The 17,099-nt window shown below is 34.7% G+C and overlaps 2 protein-coding genes and 2 long non-coding RNA genes across 4 annotated transcripts; 2 read left to right on the forward strand and 2 right to left on the reverse strand.

Moving 5' to 3' along the window:
• Positions 1 to 183: 183 nt before the first annotated feature.
• LOC123692765 lies at positions 184 to 1,143 on the reverse strand. Its single transcript, XR_006751598.1, has 2 exons — positions 784 to 1,143; positions 184 to 363 (listed from the first exon to the last, which is right to left on the reverse strand). It is a non-coding gene; the product is annotated as an uncharacterized LOC123692765 (long non-coding RNA).
• A 3,557-nt stretch (positions 1,144 to 4,700) lies between these two features.
• Positions 4,701 to 8,593, forward strand: LOC123692721 (formin-like protein 2). The gene is made up of 4 exons (XM_045637495.1): positions 4,701 to 4,850; positions 4,958 to 5,090; positions 7,775 to 7,859; positions 8,109 to 8,593. The coding sequence occupies exons 1-4, from the start codon at positions 4,735 to 4,737 to the stop codon at positions 8,591 to 8,593; spliced, it is 819 nt and encodes a 272-aa protein (XP_045493451.1). The 5' UTR covers positions 4,701 to 4,734.
• Positions 8,594 to 9,159: 566 nt separating this feature from the next.
• Positions 9,160 to 11,762, reverse strand: LOC123692752 (putative nuclease HARBI1). Its single transcript, XM_045637542.1, has 5 exons — positions 11,203 to 11,762; positions 10,874 to 11,064; positions 10,316 to 10,448; positions 10,046 to 10,187; positions 9,160 to 9,950 (listed from the first exon to the last, which is right to left on the reverse strand). The coding sequence occupies exons 1-5, from the start codon at positions 11,425 to 11,427 to the stop codon at positions 9,562 to 9,564; spliced, it is 1,080 nt and encodes a 359-aa protein (XP_045493498.1). The 5' UTR covers positions 11,428 to 11,762; the 3' UTR covers positions 9,160 to 9,561.
• A 2,541-nt stretch (positions 11,763 to 14,303) lies between these two features.
• LOC123692762 lies at positions 14,304 to 15,588 on the forward strand. Its single transcript, XR_006751595.1, has 3 exons — positions 14,304 to 14,384; positions 14,846 to 15,028; positions 15,476 to 15,588. It is a non-coding gene; the product is annotated as an uncharacterized LOC123692762 (long non-coding RNA).
• The last annotated feature ends 1,511 nt before the right edge of the window (positions 15,589 to 17,099 follow it).

Genomic DNA, 17,099 nt, shown 5'->3' on the forward strand with positions numbered 1-17,099 from the left:
TTTTTGTGGTTTTAGTCTGTATTTCCCGTAGACTGAGAAACTAATAGACAAAGGTACTCTGTAACCGCGACTGAGACAAAGATAGTTTGTCAATGTATAAGTTGAATGTTGCCACAGTATCCGAGCTCCCGGATGTTTTGGAAAGGGTAAATATTTTTAGGAGCAATTAAATAAAACCAGTTATGAGATTTTTCTTTTGTCTTTATAATCAATTTAGTAGATACAAAAAATATAAGCAGATTGATTATTGATGACGAAACACATTTCTTACTTTTTCATTGGCTTGTTCATATTTTACAATATTTTGTGAGAATCCAATCTTTTCTACCATTTCGATCCATTAATTACGTAGGTCTGGATCATCTGGAAACAAATCGATATACATAGGTTAATAATAATTAATGCTCGCAGGTAGTTCAGGTTCTCTAAAATTATAAGTGTAATTTTATGTCAATCACAATTATTACTATGAGAAATAATAAATTAAAATATGTTTTCGATGCCGAAGTCTTCCCGAAACACTGGGTTATTATGGGATTTCATATTCATTTACTTTCGAGTTTCGCCATATTGTCAAATCAATATTTTTTTATTGATGATCGGGGTATTATTTTTCCCGACACTGGCAACACTTACTTGTTGATGTTTATAGGTTATTGAATGTAAAAATCGGTATTACGCTAATATTTTCCTTGTTTTAACGCGACTTGTTGTTACTTTAGGCTAAAATATAAATAATCATCACTGAGAAACTATAAATAAGGACAATAAAGTCGTACTTACGCGTGAAAAGACACACCGGCAATTTTCTTCTCACTATCGCTTATACATGCAATAACACGACAACGCACCATTCTATTTACTTCGATGTCTATATTAAGATAATTTCACCGTCTTTTCAATGTACTCGTATCGATTTTTTACTAAATAATATCCAAAATTCGAACACCAAGCACGATGAAGGCACGAACTGTCAAAGTTTGTTTCGCAACTCAAGTTGCGGATCTTGAAAAACAGGTTACACACTAAGGGACAAAAAATTGGGTATTTGTGTCTTTGTCTTATGCATTTGTTATGGTATTTTCGCTCTCTTTCTTGTGTAAGTGAGAAAGGTATCGTCATTGGGTCTATTAGTTACTCTGTCTACGGTATTTCCTGTCTCGGAGTCGTGTCGATTTGAATTATAAATGTTTAAGGCATAGAGAAATATTTTTTATACTGGAAACATTCACTTGTACGTCTATGACCTTCAATGTCACGGGCCGCGTTACGCACTGCGTTTGTCAGCGCAGGACGCTCTCAGTACAATTTGAGTTACGCTACAACCGCTGTGCGCAGAGGCGGCTCGTGACAAAATTTTATGGGTGTTCACTTGAAATAAAACACTGAAAATACATGATGTTAAAGCAGTACAATTTAATTAAAAAATTACTTATAAAGGAAATGCATACGTCTTTCTTTTTGGTGTGCAAAAATATCTATAACTTGACACAATCTATTAACCTTCGTAAAATATGTCTGTTTTCATCGACACGGTCATTGAACTCGCGTATTGACTTTCGGTACGCGGAATCTAATGCTTTACGAATGTCTTGTCGTTCGATAGACGCCAATTGCAGTTCATTCAACAAATGGTACCTACCGAGATTGTGAATGTTTTTTCATCTTGATTGAAAGATGAGCTAAGTCGTCAACGCCCGTTTCAGTCCAAGCACTCTCACCTCCGTCGGCCGCGCCCGCTTCAAATAAAAGACACGGAAAACAAAATATTTTGTTGCTTTCATGTTCATCACAACCACACAACCACGGTGTTTTCACATACCTATTGTTCGGATTTAAACACACGCGTATATGTTTTCGTTTTTGTCGTACATTTTTGCGTAAGGTCAAGTTCAGGTCGTGGCGGTCCCTTAGCTTTCAATTCAAGCCGAATTTGTAACGTTTTAACACACTTTTTAATGAACGCCACATTATAATTGTCCATTTTAACACTCACAAGTAATACTGATAACTACAGGCTATTTCAACAATCAACACGTATCTTATGATTTTAATTCGAAAATTCCCGATTATAGGTACATTCGCGCGCGTGCAAGTTGACTATAGTGTTTGTTTATATTATTTTGAGTGGCAACGTCGCGCAATCGCTGTCTTGTGTACGGGCGCGCGGTAAAAACGAACCGGCAACGTTTGCGGGAGCGGCGCTCCGAATTTTGCTATTTTTTCATAGAAAATCTTCTGTTTTACGCGCAGGGCTCTGACAAAACTATCTCTTTCACTCCTATTGGATTTCGTATTAGAAAATGTACTGAATATTTTTTCATTGGAGCGCAATCGTGAGCGCTCCGCTACGCGCGTTTTATAATACAGTATTATACCTACAGGTGTCAGGTGTATGGAATGATGGAATGATGGATATATTCATTGGTATTGCCAGTAGTTTTTTACGATTACGATTGATTTTAAATAGTAATAATTAATATTAATAATGAAATTAAGGAGTATGATTTTATTATAATTATTTATGGGAGTTCACTGCACCAGCGCTCCTTAGGGCGAGCCGCCTCTGGCTGTGCGTAGGACGCTACACGGGTTAAGAGGCTGATTCAAGAATGTTCTGCCATATTTTTCATTCTGTCAAACACAACGACAGTGCAGAGATAATTATTCCAAGCCCTGACACCGATATTTTTGTATTAGGCCTTTATTTCTGGCATAAACTTGAAAATATACTCGCCATCTTTGAATGCTCCCCCCCACTCCCCCATGCAACTATTTCACTGTACGAACTATTGAATCGTAAACAATGGACTATTGTTAATTATTTAAAATAATAATTTAAAAAATATATTCATGAGTTTTCAATCTATAGTGGTTTAAAGTTAACTCAAAAATGGACCATTTTCGTAAATTTTCTAAAAAATCTTAGAGAAAGTGTAAGAAATGTTATAGTATGCTATATATTCGTGATCTACTCAATAAGCTCTTTCATTTGATACCCCACGCGGCATGTTTTGGAAATGTTTATTTTTTTCTTTGTATGCCATATTTAATAACCGGGGTGCGGGGAAGGGGACCACAAAACTGGTTGGCAACATCTGTCTATAGGATGTCTGGGATCTATACAATATATATCAGAAGTCAGATTTAGGTCCGCTATTTATGCAAACGAACATCTCCTTGGAGCCTGCTCTATGAGCCAAAAAACTGTTATCGTTTGATAAAGCATTTACATTCTCTTGTTTATCGAATTTTTGATGGGTCCGAATTAGGATTATAATGATAACTGCGTTAAAAACAACCGACTTTAAACTTGCACTCGCAACATTTACAAATGCAGACAAAAATGCTCATAAAATAAAAACTTACTGGGCCTATCCGAATAAAATTTTTATGGGACCAATTCGACACCATCCCGCATCGAACAAAAAAAGAATCACGTAAATCGGTTCAGAAACCTCGGAGTAATCGGTGTACATACATAAAAAAAAAAAAAAAAAATTGGTTGTCTGTAAAGTCGGTTTACTGACGATAATTGAACGTGACAACGTCCGATTGTGCTTCTTTGTCGCTCGTTCCGCGCTCTCGTTTCCTCCTTTCGTCTCCTCCTTTTTTTTGAAGTCGGTTAAAAAAAAGGAGTAGTTTTCCTATTACGGTGGTAGTTATTTCCAGGTAACTCTGTATTAGGTTATATCTTCTCCTATTACGGCCCTATTCATAGAACATATTAAAATTACCAGCCCCCCTAGCCAAGTGGCATACGATTTATAGCGTTTCTCTTTCTACAAACGTTGACGCCTTACAGGCCCTACTCACGGTTCAACACAACCCACAATCTGCTGACACAATTTGTTGAAGTCGCGATTGAGCGTTCTCTACTCACGATTCATCCAACCCTCAATCTGCTGATACAATTTCATTCCGCGATTGCTTGCCACAACGTGTGCACGTCACGTTGATGCCTGGCCTGATGCTAAACCTCAACGCAATAATACGCATTATTAATGGATATACTAATTTATGAAATATAAGATAATTATCTTTGTAAAGCTTGAATTTTTTCCAATTTTATTGATAGATTTCAAGGGCTATAAAGTATAAAATATAAACATCTTCCTCAAATATGTAAAAATGTCTTTCCCGCGTTTATTTCAAAACCGCCATTTTGCGATTAACGCGGCAGCGCGATTGAGCCGAGATTGGAGCAATCACAATACTCACGTTTCAACACGCACACAATCTGCTGAGACAATTTGTCGGGTTGCTTCCGCGCCGATCCAATACGCAACATGTTGGGTTACGCCCCCAACGTGCCCTCAACTATACTATTCACGACACAATCTGTCAGCTCACTGCAGATTGTGTCAGCAGATTGTTACTGAAATTGAATCGTGAGTAGGCTACTTTATCGAATACGATAAACGACAGGTAGCCAAGTGGATTAGAACTTGGCGAACGCTTATTCTATTGGATCGTACGCTAATGTCTATGGCTTCGAATTCTAACGTCAGTCAGCGTACGTCAAACTGTCAACTGTCATTCAGTTTGACATTAGTAATGTTGAAAAATATTCTTGAAATATTCAAATTAAACTGCCGAATTCCGAAAACGGAAAAAGTAAAAAGTCAAAAAATTTTTGAAGTGAACTAAAAAATACAGGTTGTGCTTTAAATTATAAAAATACAAATAGAGATAAGTTAATTTTGCATTTGCAATGAGGCATAAAAAGATATAATGTCTTCAAGGTTTAAATTTAATTTATTTATGTGTACTTATTTTTCTAGTTTAGAAATGGAGAGACTGCGCGCCAGCCAGGAGCAATTTTCTGCTCTTATAGAATTCATGGAAAGGTACTATTAAAAAAATACAGTTTTGATTCCAAACTTGCTTCAATATTTTTATAATAAACAATGAAATCATTAATACCAAGTGCTTCATTGGTGTGTGTTACCCATAGGTATGGTGACCTCTCTCGACCACAGCGGGGACCTCAGGGTCGACTAAAAGCCGACCAAATGTGGGCAAGGCTCACATTATTACTTAATTCAGTTGGTGGTGGGGTTCACAAATCACAAGAGAAGTGGAAGAAAGTAAGTTTGAACTTGCATCTTGTTAACCTAGCTGTATATTTCAAACTCTCAATTGTTTTGCTATTAACTTGCATCTTGTTAACCTAAGTGTACATTGCAAACTCTCAATTGTTTTGCTATTCACTTGCATCTTGTTAACCTAAGTGTATATTGCAAACTCTCAATTGTTTTGCTATTAACTTGCATGTTGTTAACCTAAGTGTATATTGCAAACTCTCAATTGTTTTGCTATTTACTTGCATCTTGTTAACATAGCTGTATATTTTAATATATTCATTTATTTTGCTATTGCCCTTTTCATGCACCGCTTTAACTCACAACATGTAAACCTAAAGGTCTGGGCAGATTGGAAGACTAAAACAAAAAAAAAGAAAATGTTGATTTCCAACCACACAAATGGTACTGGTGGTGGTCCAAGCAGCAGGCTGTCTCTAACAGTTTTGGAAGACCGAGTCTGTGCCATACTGGGAGAGACTGCTGTTCTTGGTCAAGCTGGCATACAAGAGCATGGCTTTAACCTTTTGACCGCCAGAGCAAAAACGCATCGCCGTGCCCTCCACGCCAAGCCACAAATTCAATGAGATAACCTTGAAAATAGTAGGGAGTCCAAAATGTTATCGATAAACATAATAATTCACGTCTGAATATTTGAATAAACAGCTTATAACACAAAAATAATATTCATTTAACCTCATCTCCTACTGTAAAAACTTAAGACCACATTTATAGCAACTATCAACAAAAAAAATCAACCTTTTGAGATACAAAAATACATATAAAATTGCAGCAAGTTACAGCACTATTCTCTATCAGTTACGCCCCATTGGCATGTATACATGCCAATGGCGCGGGCAACCATCCTTTTTTTTATAATCTCTCGCTTCTGATTAGGGATGTGTAGCTGTATATTATTATAACTTATCGAGTTTATTTATTAAGTTTATATGAACTATAGGTATTATTGTGGAGTGTTTATTTGTAAATATCAAAACAACTATTACCTTTAAATAAAGGGAATTGCATTAAAACTACATATTTATTTTCCAATCATTTGGTTTAATACTTGAGTTATTACAAATACTAATTATATGTAGGTACCTATTTAGGTCAATTACCATATTTTGATATGACATAGCGACAATTTGTATCATAAGAATATTCTAATAAAGGCACTGATTAGACTTATTAGGTAATAAATTTTGAAAACTGCTAAATAGGTAAGTACCTACAGATTTTTAGAGATATTTATACATTTTGGACCTAAGCGAATTTTTATCATTACATGGACAATAAATATTATGCTAGAACGCATACATTGTGTTTATGACGATAAAATAAAAAATAATAAAAAATCAACAATTGTATATAATCATTATGTTCATTAACAGCCTTGTATTTACCTACCTATCTATATAATTATTATGCTCATTAATAGCCTTGTACTTATTTGATTATAATATTGGTAGATACCTTCTCGATAAAATATTTTTACAACTTTCCGCACTTAACAACACGGCACGCGCTTACGACGTCACCAGTCCGACATCTATTCATGTCAATGGCGCAGAAGGGATTGCATATCGATACTGTGCTAGGGATGCGCATGATTGGCGAAAAGGAAAATATTCAAATCAACAATATCCACAATATAGACAATATGGTATTATACCAAAGAATGTAGTATTTACCTTTTTTCTCAGTGACTAAGCTTATATATTTTTTTTGTAGTTATTACAAAAATTAAGCGAATTAGAGTAATTTCGCTGAAATTTTAATGAAGTTACTTGAATATTACACTACATCACTAGTAGGCACGTATACATGTCATTGGCGCGAGAGAACATGCTGTTTTAGCCATTAATTAAGTTATTTTTTGTCATCAAATATTTGAATAACTACTTGGCAATTTTGTTTACTGTGTATATTTATGTAATAACTGGGGATTCAGTTCATAAACTGTATAAATAAAACACGTAAAAGTAAAGGTTTAATATGTTTATTTTGTATTTATCTATGATCTGTTTCTTGGCATGTATAGGTGTCGTTGGCGCACAGGGCACGATTGCGCATGGCATCTATAGATGTCATTGGCGTTCAAAAGGTTAATGTTAGTACTATTATATTATAGCAACTTTACGTATCACACCAATTCCTCTGTAACTTGCATGGCCAATAATAGATATTTATTTTGAAAGAGATTACATATAAGCCTCTTTCAACTTGTGTAAAATGAATTGTATTAAATAAATAAAACAAATAAACAGCTTGAAAATCTATACTAATATAATAAAGCTGAAGAGTTTGTTTGTTTAATTGAACACGCTAATCTCGGGAAATACTGGTCCGATTTGAAAATTTCTTTCGATTTTAGATAGCCCACTTATCGAGGAAGGTTATAGGCTATATATCATCTCGCTAAGACCAACAGGAGCAGAGCACTGCAGGTAAAACTACGGAGCACAGCTAGTGTTTGAAAATGTAATTCCATCACAATATAATTAATAGATAGTTAATGTTGATGAGAACATTAAATATCTTTTAATTATATTTTATTCTTTATAAATCTATATCAATTATACAAAATACTTAGCTAACAATTCCTAATCGTAACATTTGTAAGTGTTAAGAGTATATGATAAAAGTTATAAATAACTAATATATTGATAAAAATAAATATTTTTCAGGCGCCACCAGTACCAAGGGAAGAACCCATTCCTGAAGATGTGGAAATTGAAATTCCTGTAGGCTTAGAGAATTTTAATTATAATAGTAAGTTTTATTAAACTCTATTTACTTATTAAATTAGCCTTCTTCTAGGAGCTGTTTTCAATCGTCATAATATAGTTTAATCGATAATAATTGAACATAATTCATTAAATGACTTGAATAAATTAGTCTTTGCTTGTATCCTAGAGAATATTATTCAACAGATGGAATGGATGAACATTTCTAATTTATAATATAAGTGGAAGTCAGAATTATATTTGCCTCCTTAACATTATTTTCATTACTCAACAGCAAGTGTTCCAACATTGCCAGCATCACCGCTACTGCTAGACCCACAGCCCTCACCACCACCACCACCAGTACGTCCGCCGCCCCCTCTACCGCGTTCTCCTCCGCGTCCCACTGGTCGACGGTCTTCGGCGTCACCGCGATCTGCGACTGCCTCGCCGCGACATGGGATGCAGAGAGCTCGCAGGAATCGCGGCTTAACGCCATTTGACCGGGCCGCTACAGAATTTGTGGCGGTTGAACAACGACGCCTTGCACTGGAGGAGACGCGAGAGAAGCTTTCCCATGAGCGAGAAAGGGAAAGGGAAAAGCTTCTCCATGAACGTGAGAGGGAGCGTGAGGAACTTTTCCACCAAAGAGAAATGGAGCGACTGCGGCTGGAGTCGCTAAAGGTTGAGGCAAATCGCGAGCAAACTAGGGTGATGCAGCAAATAGCTGTTATCGGGCAAAGGTTGCTCGAGATATTGCCTCAAGGGCCCGCATCTTAATTTTTTTTTTCATAGGGTTTTAAGTGTATTATTTAGTGCCTTTCTTTTTATTTTTTTTAAGTGCTTGTTTTAGATTTTAATTTAATAGTTTAAGTACAGTATTTTCTGTCCTCAGTCTTTAGTTGTTTTACTTTTTACACGCTTTTTATTAGCTTCACCTGTATGTTTGAATGTTTGTTTGTAACCGACTTCTTTGGGCGCGATTTTGACCCACTTTAAACGGCCAGATTTCGTTCAAACTTTGTAGATTTATTGAGGACCGATGACAATACACTAATTTGATAAAATTATTCCATTTTTCAATTTGCAAAAAGCGTGTTTTTTAGTTTTTTTTAAACTATTATTATATATATCTTTAAATTTAATAGGATTTATATGTACTTAATTTATTTTAAGTGTTTGTTTTAGATTTTAATATTTTAATTTAATAGTTTAAGTACAGTATTTTCTGTCCTCTGTCTTTAGTTGTTTTACTTTTTAATCTTTAAATTTTATAGGATTTATATGTACTTAATTTGTTTTAAGTGTTTGTTTTAGTTTTAAGAATATTAAATAAAACATATATATACATAATAATAGTATATTTTATTACTTAATTAGTTAAGTAGTTTATACCACCATTAATTCAGTACACACTTTTTTAAATACTAACAAAAAATACAATAATAAAAATTACAAACTTAAAAATATAAAAAACAGGTTGAGGCTGCAACAATGATCAATTTTTTCACCTATGACCTGCACTAAAATATGAGCAGTTATCAGAAACTTTAAAAGGATTAATATATACTGTAACTAATGCAGTTTCATTATTTAAATCTGTGTAGGTAAACAAAATAATGTTTTAGGAGCGAAAAAATATTATACAAAACTACTTGGTCAGGCATACTAAATTAGGCTTAAAAGTAATACACATTAAAACTACACACAACACACTTTAAAAAATACAAAAATACAAAAATAACCTACTAAACTAATCTATTAACTAAATTATTTAGCATTATTCTGCCACTCATCAGCTCATCTTGGTTGCTGGAAATGGGTCCAACCCCCACACTCGGTTCATCACCATCCTCTTGTTGCTCAGCCATATTATTAGGGGGAGGTAATTTAGCATCCAGTGCAATATTGTGCAGAACACAACATGCAATAGTTACCTCACTGGCAACACGAGGATGGTAATGGAGTGTACGATGCTTCAGCAAGCATCTCCAACGAGCCTTCAATACACCAAAACATCGTTCAATACAATTGCGTGCCTGTAAATGGCGTGTAGTGTACACCTCTGCTCGAGAACCTGGTTCGGCATTTAAAATTGGTGTCATCAGCCACGCTCTCTGTGGGTATCCAGAATCACCTTAAACAAATAATGTAGTTAAAGAGCTTTATAAATTATAACTCCAATATTTTTATGATAAATATGTAGAAGTAGGTAGGAATTAAATGATTTACCTAATAGCCACGTCAATTCACCATTTTCGTGAAGTCCACGCATGTATGGTTCCACTTCACTGGATGACCATATGAAGGAATCATGCGTGGCTCCACCATATTTTGCATTGACATTGATAATCTTTAAATTATCATCACATATCTGAAAAAAAAAAATTAAGTTATAAAAAATATTCTATTTGCAGTTGCTTTGTTATTTTGTTTTAATGAAACATGAATAAAAACAATGCTTACTAACTAATAATACATATGCAAAGAAAAATAGCTTACCATTTGCACATTTAAGGAATGGTATCCTTTTCTGTTAAAATAATTCTGTTCATCAATGTGGGGTTTTACAATTGATATGTGAGTGCAATCTATGCATCCAATTACCCCTGGCAATTGAAATTTCCTTTGAAATCTGTAATTAGGTACATTCACATTTTATAATCAAAGACAATTACCTACATATATTAAACATATAATACAATTGTTAAAAAGACTTTCAAATGAATTTGTCATAATATTTTGTAAACCTTTAAAACATTTAGAATTGAACAGAAACAAACATTTTGTGGTATAATAGAATTGTTTGTGACTACAATAGCAGCAACCTTCTTCAATGCAAAGGATTATGTTATTTATTAAAATTGTACAAAACATTGAAAGTTTTTTTTTTTTTTATGTCAGAGCAAGCAACTTAAGCATAAGAAATAAACACTTGCAACATAAGAAGTGTTGCAGGTGCTTTGCCGGCCTTTTATGGACAAATAAGCTCTTTTCTTGAAGGCCCCAATGTCGTAGTTGTACATTGAAAGTTATAAATAAATTAATAAAAACACTTACTCTTGTCGAATTCTTGTTCTTTCTTGGTGTGTTTGAGGGAAAACTATCCATTTTTTCACTATCCGAGGACTGTTGAGTGCCTCCACAACTTGCCTAATGCATCTACTTGTAGTGCGTTGTGGCAAATGTTGTGTGACACCCACAATTCTCTGATAGGATCCCGTTGCGAAGAAACTCAGAGCGCAAAGAACCTACGAATATAAGTAGAATTAGGATACGTAATATAGGTACTTAGTAGATATGCACAACACATGCCTTTCATTGGGCATTTAAAATATCGGACATCACTAATAATTATAAACAATCGCAGTGAAGAAACTGTGGATTACCTTTACTTCCAAAGGAATTTCTTTAGTCCCCCGTATGTTTGTTTCGTTACGTAGGCTGCAGCAAAGCTCGCTAAAAGTTTTTTTATTTAACCTAAAACGCTCCTGAAACAATTGTTCCGGCATTTCATTGATTGTCTCTAAACTCGGTCTGGACGCATTTCTTTTTTGGCGCCTGAGCCAAAGTTCTTCATCGTGCGCAGCTTTTAAAAGTCTCAAAGCGTGCATTTTATGAAAACTAAAATTTTATAATCACTAAACACAACACGAAACTTCGACAGCTGATTATAAAATCGCCATTTTGTTTCGATTTCTACAAGATGTTATAGCGTACGCTAGTTATCGAACGCCCATTGGCGTAGTCTCCTGTCAAAAGTGCCACTTGGCTAAGCATTTGTATGGCGCCTGTCGTATGACTTAGGTACCTAACGTTTCGTCACGTTTCGTCTAATAGAATAGAAAAACATTGCCACTTGGCTACCAATTTTCGTTTCGTTACGCTGGGTCACGTGACGTATCTCCAGCTTATGTCAATCTCATACATTCGTTTATCTATTCTATCAAACGCACATCAAACGCAATGACTAAGGAATCCTATGGACAGGGCATATTGTTCTATACAAACAACTGATTATACAAATATCATGCATTTCGATACCGAAATAATAAAACTAATACTGTCTCTTTCTAACTAATGAATATTCTGATATGTGAAAAAATATGACTATACGTCAGTCAGTGCTAATTCTATACCGCTTGACATTTGAAGTTAGCTCAAATCAGTGTGACCAGATTAAATTTTACAAAAATACCGAGGCACCTCAAAAAAATACTGAAATATACCGACTTTCATAGGACAGATATACCAATAAAAATACTGATTTTCTTAACACGTTTTATTTATTCATCCTCACAATAAAATAATGTTAAAAACAACGAAAATCGCGTGCTATTTATATTATGATGACAAAAACATCTCCTATTTTGGGGAAATTCCCGAATTATCGAAAGAAAGTCCTCGAAGATTAAGTCGAGTGTAGAAGAGACAATCATTTCACTTCAACCGTATTAGACGATTTTATTATAAAATATCTTATATGTTTAACTACTACCTATTCATCCAACTGAAAACTTAAAAACTAGACGTTGATTTGAAAATTATAGATAAACTAGCGGTCCGTCCCGAATTCGTCCGAGTAAACTGATATTCATGAAACACAAAATGTATGCAATCTGGAAATTACGCTCTATCTAATGGTGCAAACCACATTAAAATCGGTCCAGCAGTTGTAAAGTTTTAGGCGAACATACATTCTGCAACTCTGTTTTATACCTGTATTGATTGATAATTGTATAGGTAGTATGACAATTCTTCAACACCGGCGACGGCCGTCTTTCTTGTCATATCTGTAACTTACTCATCTTTGCTCATAGATAACATGTATAAATCCGGAAAAGTCCCCAATGTTCGCGTTCCGGGGAATTCCGCAAAAATTGTCGCAAAGACGATCACTCACGACGGTGTTGCCATAACCTCAACCAAAATATACCCAAAAATACTTACTTCCAGCAATATACCTGAAAATATACTGATGTTCGGAAAAATCGATAAAATATACTGAAAAAGTATTAAAATACTGAATCTGGTCACACTGGCTCAAATACCTACTGTGGCCGGTCGCCATTTTATGTTCTCGTTAATACGATGTACATGCTCTGTCATTGCTCCGTAGTAAACATTGAAAAATATTGAATATTTTTGTGATTGTGACAAACATTTGTGTCTAAAACATATAGAGTGGTCAAGGACAAATAGTGGGTTGACTTTAGAAATTTGCGGCACGAATTTCGGCGTGATTTTAATTTTTTCCGATCGATAATAATGCCCTGAAACATACATTAGCGGCTTTTCGTGCGGAAACGTGTAATTACAGAGAAATCTTAATTTTAATCTTTGAGGTTATGTTCAAAATTGTTTGAGTTACATTGACAAAACTACAAGAATTGTGTTTGAAAGAGATAAAAATTAATGTCAAAATGTACATTCAAAACCATAGTTCCTTTATAGTTCATTCAAAAGCATGTTGCTGAGGGACAACAATTCATAAGGATTATTGGCGAGTAGTAGGTATATGATTGGGGCAACATTGGTATGTTCATAAAAAAGTTAATCACTCAGACCCAGACAACCCATTTGTTGCCCCTGATGGAACTCATACTCAAAGAATTGAGTCCCAGTGGTGTGTTGTAAAGAAATTTTTTAAAAAGATAACTATAACCACCCAAACTTCGATGATATTAGTAAAGAATATCATATGTGGAGACGCTGATTGGAAAAAAATAAAATTGGTCCATTCATTGCCCTTGTAAATTGTATCAAACATGTATAATTATTAAAAAAATGTTTTTTTTATTGTATGTAATTTGTGTGCAATAACACAAATTGTTAGTACAGTAACAGAACCGAATCTGTCCACCCCGATTCCACGTGGTACTTGTCTGTCATACACTAGAGTGTATTAAAAAAGTCGGAGGCGCGGAGGAGCGTGGCGCCCGCGTGTGCTGAGGAGCAGGCAGAGTCAAGTGAGCCGGAGTGGCTGAGGCTGGTCGCCAAAGGCGACCAAAAAGCCGAAGCTACGAAGGCGAGTGAAGACTCCTGCCTGCAACGAGGTACATGGGGGCAAGCGCCACGTTCTGCAGCGCCGGAGCAGTCAAGAAAGCCCATAATCTTCAATATATTTCTAACTACATTTCACTACCTAGTATAAAACAAAGTCGCTTTTTCTGTCCCTATTTCCCTATGTCCCTTTGTATGCTTTTAATCTTTAAAACTACGCAACGGATTTTGATGCAGTTTTTTTTAATAGATAGAGTGATTCAAGAGGAGGATTTTAGTATATAATTTATTAGGTTTTAGACAAAGCGGGCGAAACCGCGGGCGGTAAGCTACTATAAATATAAACTCGAAAAAAAATAAAAAAAAATAGAAGGGGGGGTTTCCGCACCCCCCCACTTCACAGGGGGTCTCCCCTTACCTCCCCCCTCCCTTTCCCTCCCCTCCCCTCCTTTAATTCGTGCCGCAAATTTCTAAAGAAATACCCAAATAGTGGCATAATGCCAAAGCGCAGTATTGTGAGATGTGGCTCCGGAAAGAATGAAAACCAGAAAAGTTTGTCTTTGCACCGGTATGTATACGTTTTGACTGAAATATTAGTTATTTCTTTGCTGATTTAGTTATTTTCATGTATATTGAATTAAGGAGTATTCACAGACTATGTTCAGTGCAAAATTGTTACCAAATATAGCTTTATTTTGTATATTTTCGTTCTAGTAAAATAATGAATTTGGGTGCTAGTGATGGCTTATAATATCGACATCAGCAAAATGTTCGATGATGACGTGCGTCTCCCAAGGCTGTGTCATTAATCTTAAGAATAGTTGCTTTGGTGAATACACTTCCAAAATAACAAATTAATTTTGCCAAGAGCAGCAGAAGGAAAAATAAAACACTTAAATTTACCTAATATGAATTTTAACTTAAGTAAGATTAATCGCTTTTATAGTAGGTACTTTAATTAAAAATGTATTTATAAATAAGTCAGGTCAGGATTAAAATTATAATAACCTAAATATTCATTTTTTGAAGGTTACCAAGAAGTGAAAATAGAAAAGGAGAATGGTTAGAAGCAATTGAAACTGAAAATATCAAGCCAAATGTAAAGGATATATCATAGTACATTTCCCAGAAAGTGCTTTCAATAGAACAATGGATGTGATTAGTCTGCACGATGATGCTACACCAGTATGTCTGCCGCTGCATTCACACAGGGTGAGGTTTTTATCTGTAGACACGTGATGTCTTCCAATTTACTTTTGGTCTTTTTATTTAGATTTAGGGCTGTCATTTATAATCTAACGTTTCTCCTATTTTGAAGGAGGCCTGTGAACAAACTGAGATGGTTTTATATGATTTTTTGAGTACAAACTTGGGTGATATTTGGTTGTTGAAATGTTATTGACTGAGGGAAAGTGCAATTTACTTTAAATACATGGGGTGTTTTAAGTTATTTTTCTATTCTTTATAAATTTATATATATAAAGCATTTGAATGCCATAAAACCAAAAATATAAATTCAAATTCCGCTATTGTAAGCCCTAATGTTGATATTAATTTCAAACCATCAGCATTGCCCTTTTAATTAAAATGTATTGCATTTTAGTTTAAATGTAAAGTGAACAATGCTAGTTAATGTAAACTGTGACATTTCATTTCCAGGTACCAGTTGAGCCTCAAATCCCGAACTCAAAAATGAACAGAGTGAATCCGAGTGCATCCCAGGCTGCACAAAATAGTTTAGCTCTATAATTTTCTCTGTTATTAGGTATATATTATTGTTTTTTTGTCTTATTATTTATAAATAAATAAATTACTGTATATTGTGTTGTTCATCGTAATAAAATACTATTATATACCTGTATTATTATATATGTTGTTTCATTATATTACATTCCTCAAAACTGAAATTACCAAATTGTAAGTCTACCGTAATCCTTATATCGAAGTCAAAATTGAACTGGATTTATCAAATTATACAGCTATCTTGTCCTGCGAGGTTGCTGGTGTTTTACAAGTAACCCTGTATAGGTGTTACCGTCACGAGCAGCCATCGCCATACTTAATTTTATTAATTGGCATTGTCATTTTTTCCATTTGTAATTTTACGTCTATGTTTTGTACAATAAAGTTAAAATAAATAAAAAAGAGTGTGTGTTTATGTACACGCGTTAGAAGTTACTTCTTTGGCGTATGGACAAAATACTAGAATATACAACTTGAACATAGTTATCAATTTTCATACCACCTAGAACTTACTTCATGCTGTTAATTTTAGGTGTCGGTGTGCGCGCGCATCGTAAAAATTCACTCTCACTATTTTTCTCCACCGCGCCAAAACAAATACTTATAAATTCAAAATAAATATATTAATATTATTTTTATATCGATAAACATAATAATGTTTATCGATATATTCTCGGCACTAAACACCGCCATGTTTTGTTACAAGCATTATGGCGCCGGCCACACTTTTTTTGTAGGTATGTCACTTCCATGTGATTCCATATTCATTGATCAAACGTTACGCTAATTATAGAAAGCCACTTGGCTAGGGGGGCAGAGACGTTAGAGCGTTTTCACATTGTCCGGTCCGATATCGGATATCGGACGCCGATAGCCGATATCCGATATCGGAGGCTAAGTAAAATGTATGATTTACGTACCTGTCTTTCACATTGTCCAGTCCGATATCGGATATCGGAGCCAACACCGATATTCCCGTGAACTATCGGACGATAATGTTCAGTGTTACCAGCTCAATTTTCGAAAAGGTAGTATACCAACAGCAAAAAAAGCACTAGTTTGTGTATTTTCAGTCATTTCTAGGCGCTAAATGTAAAAAAAAATCCTTTCATTTACTTTAAACCTTTTTATTAAGAAAACATTCATTTAAGTATTTAAAGGCATTAAAAATACGATTTATACGGGAGCTATTTTAATATCGTCCTATAATATACGGCAATTGGCTGAACTGAAGTAAACAAAAATATATTGTGTTCTTAAATTCAACCGTATCTTCGAAATATTAGTATCTTTTATCTTTATTTACTCATTCTGCCTCGCTCCTCCTCCTACTCGGACTACTGTTGTGCTGTAAGCTGTTTATTGTATTGTTGTCATTGAGTCACAGATTTAGTGCTTTGTTTTAGCGCCGATATCAAACCTGTATAATAAATAGCACATCTAAATAATATTAAGTAATTAATAATATCAAATCTTTTTTATATTTTACTTTTCCAGCTGTTTTTGAAGTCGGTTTCTTTATTGTAGTTATTTTTACTGT

Source organism: Colias croceus, chromosome 6 (genome assembly GCF_905220415.1).
Source record: "Colias croceus chromosome 6, ilColCroc2.1".
Taxonomy (NCBI): Eukaryota; Metazoa; Arthropoda; class Insecta; order Lepidoptera; family Pieridae; genus Colias; species Colias croceus.

Coding starts and splice junctions, on each gene's coding strand:
- LOC123692721 (XM_045637495.1), top strand. CDS start 4,735: ATGTCTTCAAGGTTTAAATTTAATTTATTTATGTGTACTTATTTTTCT. Junction 4,851..4,957: donor CTTATAGAATTCATGGAAAG/GTACTATTAAAA, acceptor TGTTACCCATAG/GTATGGTGACCTCTCTCGAC. Junction 7,860..8,108: donor AGAGAATTTTAATTATAATA/GTAAGTTTTATT, acceptor ATTACTCAACAG/CAAGTGTTCCAACATTGCCA.
- LOC123692752 (XM_045637542.1), bottom strand. CDS start 11,427: ATGCACGCTTTGAGACTTTTAAAAGCTGCGCACGATGAAGAACTTTGG. Junction 10,188..10,315: donor ATTCCTTAAATGTGCAAATG/GTAAGCTATTTT, acceptor TTTTTTTTTCAG/ATATGTGATGATAATTTAAA. Junction 9,951..10,045: donor TGAATTGACGTGGCTATTAG/GTAAATCATTTA, acceptor TATTTGTTTAAG/GTGATTCTGGATACCCACAG.